We start from the raw sequence: 7,530 nt of genomic DNA, 5'->3' as shown, positions 1-7,530 counted from the left end.
ATGATGGTACTGTTCGTACAATTCAAGGAGTACGACATGTGAAGGGCTTGAAAAAGAATCTATTGTTCGTTGGGCAATTGGATAACCTCAATTGCAAGATCTACATTGAAGGTGGAATCTTGAAAGTGGTTAAAGGCAACTTGGTGGTGATGAAAGCAGAAAAGATCACAACTAATTTATCATGCTTTTGGGAGATACGTTGCAAGAAGCAGATGCATCAGTTGCAATTAGTCAAGAAGAAACAATGATGTGGCATCTTAGACTTGGTCATATGTCAGAACGAGGCCTGAAAAATCTAGCAGAACGTAATCTTTTACCAGGGCTCAAAATGGTAACCTTACCATTTTGTGAGCACTGTGTGCAAGTAAGCAGCATCGATTGAAGTTTGCCAAAGTGACTACAAGAAGCAGACACATATTGGACTTAATTCATTTTGATGTATGGGAATCACCGGAAGTATCTATTGGAGGAGTAAAATATTTTGTATCATTCATTGATGATCACTCAAGGAGATTGTGGGTGTACCCAATCAAGAAGAAGTCAGATGTGTTTCCAATGTTCAAGGAATTCAAAACACTAGTAGAACTTGAAACTGGAAAAAGAATTAAGTGCTTAAGGACAGACAATGTGGGAGAATATGTAGATGGTGATTTTCTGGCATTCTACAAGCAAGAGGGTATTTCAAGGCAATTCACAGTGCCTTATACACCTCAGCAGAATGGTGTAGCAAAGCGGATGAACAAAACTCTTCTAGAAAAAACAAGAGTTGTGCTAAGAACAGCAGGAGTGGCCAAATCTTTGTGGGCAGAAGCAGTGAAAACTACTTGTTACGTGATAAACCGATCACCATCAACAACAATTGGTTTGAAGACACCAATGGAGGTATGAAATGGAAAGTCACCTAATTATTCTTCATTACATGTGTTTGGATGTCTTGTGTACATAATGTATAATTCCCAAGAAAGAACAAAACTGGATCAAAAATCTAGGAAATGTATATTCTTGGGTTATGCTGACAATGTTAAGGGGTATCGCTTGTGGGATCCCACTACCCGCAAGGTTGTTGTTAGCAGAGATGTAGTCTTTGCAGAAAATGAACTGCAAAAGGAGCAAAAAGATGACAGTACTACCAAAGACACTACTTCAGTAGTAATAAAAAGGAAGTATAAAGAAGATGACACATCTGAAGCAGAACAAGAGCACAGAGAACAAGAACCAAATGATGCTAATGATAGAGAAGCTCAACAAACAAGACGTGAGATAAGGAGACCATTTTGGCACTCAAACTATGTTATGACAAGCCATGATGCATATTGTCTTCTAAATGAAGAGGGTGAACCATCAACCTTTCATGAGGCTTTGAGGAGTTCAGATGCTTCATTATGGATGACAACAATGCAGGAAGAAATTGAGGCCTTACATAAAAACAAGACATGAGAACTTGTTGAACTTCCAAAAGATCGAAAAGCCATTGGTTGTAAATGGGTCTACAAAATCAAACAAGATGGTAACGATCAAGTGGAGCGATATCGTGCAAGATTAGTAGTTAAAGGATATGCTAAAAAAGAAGGCATTGATTTCAACGAGATGTTCTCTCCAGTAGTCCGATTAACCACAATCAGAATTTTTCTAGCAATGTGTGCTGCATTTTATATACATTTTGAGCAACTTGATGTAAAGACTGCTTTTCTCCATGGAAAACTTGAAGAGGAAATATATATGCTCCAACCAGAAGGTTTTAAAGAACAAGGAAAAGAGAACTTAGTTTGCAGGTTGACCAAATCTCTATACGGGCTAAACCAGGCGCCGAGATGTTGGTATAAGAGATTTGATTCCTTCATTATTAGCCTTGGTTACAACAGACTAAAGTCAGACCATTGTACGTATTACAATAGATTTGATGAAAATGATTTCATCATTTTGTTGTTGTATATGGATGACATGTTGGTGGTAGGCCCCAATAAAGAACAAATCCAAGAATTAAAGGCACAATTGGCTAAGGAGTTTGATATGAAGAATTTGGGATCAGTAAACAAGATTTTAGGGATGCAAATTCACCGAGACAGAAAAGATAGAAAGATTTGGCTTTCTTAGAAGAATTATTTACTGAAAGTCTTGCGGCGCTTTAACATGCAAGATTGTAAGCCAATTTCTATCCCACTTCCTGTCAATTGCAAATTATCCTCAAGTATGAAGCCTAGCAATGAAGCAGAGAGGATGAAAATGTCTCAAGTGTCGTATGCATAAGCAGTGGGAAGTCTTATGTATGCCATGATTTGTACTAGACCAGACATTGCACAAGCAGTGGTAGCAGTCAGTAGCTTTATGGCAGATCCTGGTAGAGAGCATTGGAATATTGCAAAGAGGATCCTTAGATACATAAAAAGAACCGCTAATGTTGCATTATGTTTTGAAGGATCAGAATTTATTGTGAAAGGCTATGTTGATTCAGATTTTGCAGGAGATCTGGATAAAAGAAAATTTACTACTGATTATGTGTTTACACTTGCTAGAAGGGCAGTAAGCCGGTTATCTAAGTTGCAGACTGTTATAGTTTTGTCTACTACAGAAGCTGAATACATGGCAGCTACTGAGACATGCAAGGAAGCAATCTGGATTCAAAAGCTATTGAAGGAACTTAGGGACAAACAACAGACTACTACTGTGTATTGTGACAATCAAAGTGCTTTGTATATTGCAAAGAATCCAGCCTTTCATTCTAGAACAAAGCACATAGGCATACAATATCATTTTGTTCATGAAGTAGTAGAGGAAGGAAGAGTTGATATGCAGAAGATTCATACCAAAGACAACATAGTAGACATAATAACAAAGTCAGTCAATATTGACAAGTTTACATGGTATCGATCCTTGTATGGCCTATTAAAAGTATAAGTAACATATAATTGTAATGTGTGAAGATATGATTAACTTAATCATAATCTTCAAGTGAGAGAATTGTTAGTCCCACATCGTGTGGGGTAAAAAATGGGAGGACCCCTCTTATGCTATATATAGAGTCTTGGGCCCCCTTATCCATTCATCCCAAATCTTCTTTCCCTCTCACTCTTGTATTACACTGAGATCTTGTACTTGATAGTAGTAGTCTCTTATAGTTGTGAGTTATCATACTGGTACTCTAGTCCTAACATTAATAACTTTTTCTATTTTTTCTGTCTTATTCTTCCACCTATTAATATTTTAAAATAAAAATACTAATTTTCTTTTATGACTAAAAAAATCAATGAAAGAAATTTAAAATGATTTTTATGTTATTCCCCAAAATCATGTTATGAATGACAACGGAATGTGCACGTAAATCAATTAGCGAAAAATTATTTCAGTTAAAAATACTCTTAAATTTGAGTTTTAAAAATGTAGTTGTATAAAATAACTATTTTTTCCCTAAAATTTGTCACTCTTCCTATAAGCTAGTGCTCATTAATTTTTATTTTATAAAATAAAAAAGATAATTTATTCTTAAAATTTAGGATTTCATTAATTCCTCATGGGAATTTCTTTATCCTCCGTCGGAATTTCTTCTGTGGCCACTTCCGCTATGTCCATATGATGAGCATGATTCACTCTTCCCTCCGTCGGAATTTCTTCACCCTCCGTCATTATTTCTTCATCCTTCGTCGGAATTTCTTCATCCTCCGTCGGAATTTTTTCATCCTCCTTATATTCTTCCTTGTAAGTATATCTTAAGGAGTAGTACAGAAAGAAGAGAAGGAAAATAATGTTTAATACTGCCAACGTCAGAAAATACTGGTCATACTTGCACTCTCGACTTTAAAAATGAAGACAAGTAGTACGCTACCAAGTTTTCCAATACCAATCCCCAATTCAATGAAGGACTCCTCAAAAGTCCTCATGGATTCAGCTACATGTTCATGGAATAAAATCGTTAACCCATTTTGAGCAAGTCCCTCCGCTACTCCCCACAGTATAAATTGTGGAAATAAGGTAATTGTAGTCATGTTAATTGTTTCCAGGTCTTGGAGTGCCCTTTTTTTTTCTTCTTCTTCTATCAATGACCATCTACGAACCTCCACCTTCCACGCTGTTAAGCAGCAAATTACCGCAAAAACCAGGCCAGTACCAATCCTTGTAATTGTGGCTGCTTTTCTGTTGGCTTTTTTCAAGTTTGGAAATGAAAATCTGAGTAGAAAGCATATGAATTGTGAAAAATGAAGCGAAGCGGATTGGATCAAAAAGAGAACGGTAATATCATTATCAGTTTTAAAACTGGATCGCAAGTATGTTGTTTGTGCTACAAAGAAAGTGTTGCCAGCGGCCACAAGTAAACTATAAGCAAAGAAGGTAAAATACCCCAAGTAGATCAAAGGAACAAGGCTTTTCACTTCCCTCACTTCCTTAACCACACATAGCTCCCCCTTCTCTTCTTCTCTATGGGGACTCTTACCAACTTTAACTATAGCTGCCTTGTCCAACCACCTGAATAGTCTTGGAATTTGAGGCGATAATCTTAGTTGCTTACCATTATGATCAGGCAAATTTGGCTGCTTATAAGTCTTCCAGTAATACCCATCCCATGATGTTGGATATGTGAATTTGCGCCTCCTCAAAGCTGTTCTGCACACTCTATATATCTTGTGTGCATTGCTTTCAAAACCAAATTCTTCATGCCTATACCATGGATATCCAAAGTAGAAGAACAGATAAGTCGCTCCCATCAGAAGTGCTCCAAATTGGAAGTTGTGCACATACATTTTGCCTTCATATGCATAGACAAATATAGTTGTTGTGATGTATCCAATAATCCGTGGAACGAACACCCAAATTTTAGTGAGAATGTTGTCATCCACGTCGTTGGATTCTGTGTTCTGCGCGCTTTCTTTTTTGGCTTTCGCTTTCTCTCGCAACTGATATTCAAGAAAATTTTGTGAAAGCGTTTTGCCATTACCCCCTAACGCAAGGAGCACTATTGCTACATAGACGATGTATTGTGAATCCGAAAATGAACCTGATGTCTCATCTACCCACAGTAGCATTATCCCCTGCAAATAGAATGGGATTTTTGGGTTTTGTCAAGTGTTGATTGCAAGCTATGCATGATAAATCAGCGATCAGACTAAACAACTGAAATAATAAAATTTTACCGAAAAATGTTATTATTTTTATATATGTCTAAATTCAATATTAAGAATCGATGTTAAAAATATCAAAGTTTTAGTCTTTAAAAGATACTTAAAAACATGTGTTATTAATCACTAATTAACAAGAGGATAAAATTATATATTTTATATTAACGGAGGAATTAAAATAAAAAAATTGTGTTATTCTTAAGAAATAATAGTTTTTTTTTTGTAACAACTATTGATGATAAATATTTTTGAACAATAAAATCTTACTAGTTTAGTAACTTAAAATAAACGATAATATTTCACATATATAAATAATAATTTACCATGAGTGAAGCCGTAGCACATAATGTGATCGTACTGAAGCAACCCGTGTATGCTTCTGAGACTAAACAAACAGCAACAGCAAAGAAAGATGATAGAACATCTTGCAGAATTGTAACAACAGCAGCTAACCGTAGGTCGTCCTTACCCATTATATCTGTCAAGTAATTCATCAAGATAGACACCACCGCATATTTCGCAAAGGTGAAGCTAACAATCAAACCTGAGAATATATAACGGGTGAGCTAATTGAAAGGAAAAAAAATAATTCTAAGTACACCTGTTTAGGCATTTTTAGTGTTATTTACAATAATTTAGTGCACAATCTTCAATTATTACCGCCGATGAAAGGCATAGACATAGAGAAGACGAATAGATTACGGAATGAAGCTACTGCTGACTTCAAATATTTCTTCATAGTTGATAAGGTGTTTGTTTCTGAACTGTTTTCTTGCAGTGCCATGATGCAGTTTAATTGATCAACGAAAATAACTTGAAACTGGTTACTTAAAGGAAGAAGTAGAATGGTCCATTTTGCATGCATGTTATTGGAACGAACGAAGAAAGATCAAGGAAAGAATAGAAGGGCCGGGGATCAACGTTTTTCCCAAATCCTTGTCTTGTCGATTCGTAAAGTAAACGTTTATAGCTGCGCAATAGCGACCAGAGTCAAGTCTATGTTTATAATTATGATGGCTATTGGTATACAGTTGTCTCGTTAATACGGTGAATTTTATTCACCTCCCAAGTCGTGGTCGTCAACAGCAGCTAATTCACCTCGGTTTCCACCTATTGCTTCCAATCCAAGGCCTTATCATCTTGATCTTGCAGATCCAAAATGTTGTGTACGATTTTTTCTTTTCTCTCTATTTCAGTTTTTTCTATTAAACTGTATGATAACATGCCTGAGTCATTAACCTTGCCATTAATGCAGAAAGGGTGTGAAAAATGTCATCTAACAAGTAAACATCAATCATCTGCATCTACCAACCACTCTTTATCATATATTATTATAGAACTATTACGCACGACTTTGAGACGACTTCTGAAGTCGTCTTGAGAAATTTCATTAGTTAAGCTTGTATTTTTTCACATATTTTTTTGTATTTTTCATTACCACTAAAATTGCTAAAATTGGATTGGCTCGATCGGTTTAATTGGTTGGATTAAGAATCAATCAGATAACTGGTTTGATTAGCCTAAAAAAAAATTAATGAAGCAGAAAACCAATTAAAAAGTAGTCAAAATCATTTAAAATTGGACACGGATCAACTTAAGAGTCACTTCGGAATATCATAGTCTTGTTTATCTCAAAAACAGATGTCATTTAACACGTTCACTATCTTTGTTTGAATACCAATTACTTATTGTTTCATTTTTTTCAAATATTGGCACAATACAATCATAGTTAATGTGTACGTAGTTGGTTGTGGTTATGTCATAAGAACATTTTGAAGGAAAATTTTGTTTACAAGATTTACAGAATAAAGATGTTAGATAGATACTGATTCTTTTTTCCGTACACGATTTACAGAAGAAAAATGAAAACACCGTTAGTTTCTTTCAGTCCATTGAAGCTAAATGGATCAGCTATATAATAAACTTATATAAAGGAAAAAGTTGTGATTACAAATATGGAGGACTTGGTGCAGCAGATGCAGGTAGACATTCGTGATTAGTTTTGCAAAATGTTATAATCAGCTCAATTGCATTGCAATATTTAAAATGATGCCGTGAATATGGAATGTCTTAGTTCAACATACACACAACTTCTTTGACGTACAGTGAAGTCAATTACAATCAATTTTCCATTAATTTTGGAAGAGAAGAACAACGTTATATACTAAATCAATACAAATATTGAATTGCAGATACTATATCAAACTCGCTGGATTCACTAATAAAAGACTACAATAATTCAAAAGTCTATTATAATCAGTCTTCTCAATATTTATTGAATTCTATTGGACTTCCTACGTTAAGTCTCTCACATACGTCAATTATAATAGTTTTCTATATTGTAAGTAAAATAATTTTATTTAACTTTTCACATGACCTAGTATAACTGTAAATGAAATATTTTGCAATAAACTCGATTTTT

The 7,530-nt window shown here is 35.0% G+C and overlaps 1 protein-coding gene across 1 annotated transcript; it reads right to left on the bottom strand.

Moving 5' to 3' along the window:
• Positions 1 to 3,498: 3,498 nt before the first annotated feature.
• On the bottom strand, positions 3,499 to 5,892 carry LOC113851108 (protein NRT1/ PTR FAMILY 4.4-like). Its single transcript, XM_027481593.1, has 4 exons — positions 5,769 to 5,892; positions 5,432 to 5,652; positions 3,836 to 5,021; positions 3,499 to 3,749 (listed from the first exon to the last, which is right to left on the bottom strand). Exons 1-4 carry the CDS (start codon positions 5,890 to 5,892, stop codon positions 3,499 to 3,501), a joined length of 1,782 nt encoding a protein of 593 aa, XP_027337394.1.
• Positions 5,893 to 7,530: the final 1,638 nt, after the last annotated feature.

Source organism: Abrus precatorius, unplaced genomic scaffold (genome assembly GCF_003935025.1).
Source record: "Abrus precatorius isolate BTA unplaced genomic scaffold, Abrus_2018 Scaffold9, whole genome shotgun sequence".
In the NCBI taxonomy this organism is placed as follows: Eukaryota; Viridiplantae; Streptophyta; class Magnoliopsida; order Fabales; family Fabaceae; genus Abrus; species Abrus precatorius.
Note: the sequence above shows the minus strand (reverse complement) of the source record. Positions and strands in the feature narration are given on the sequence as shown.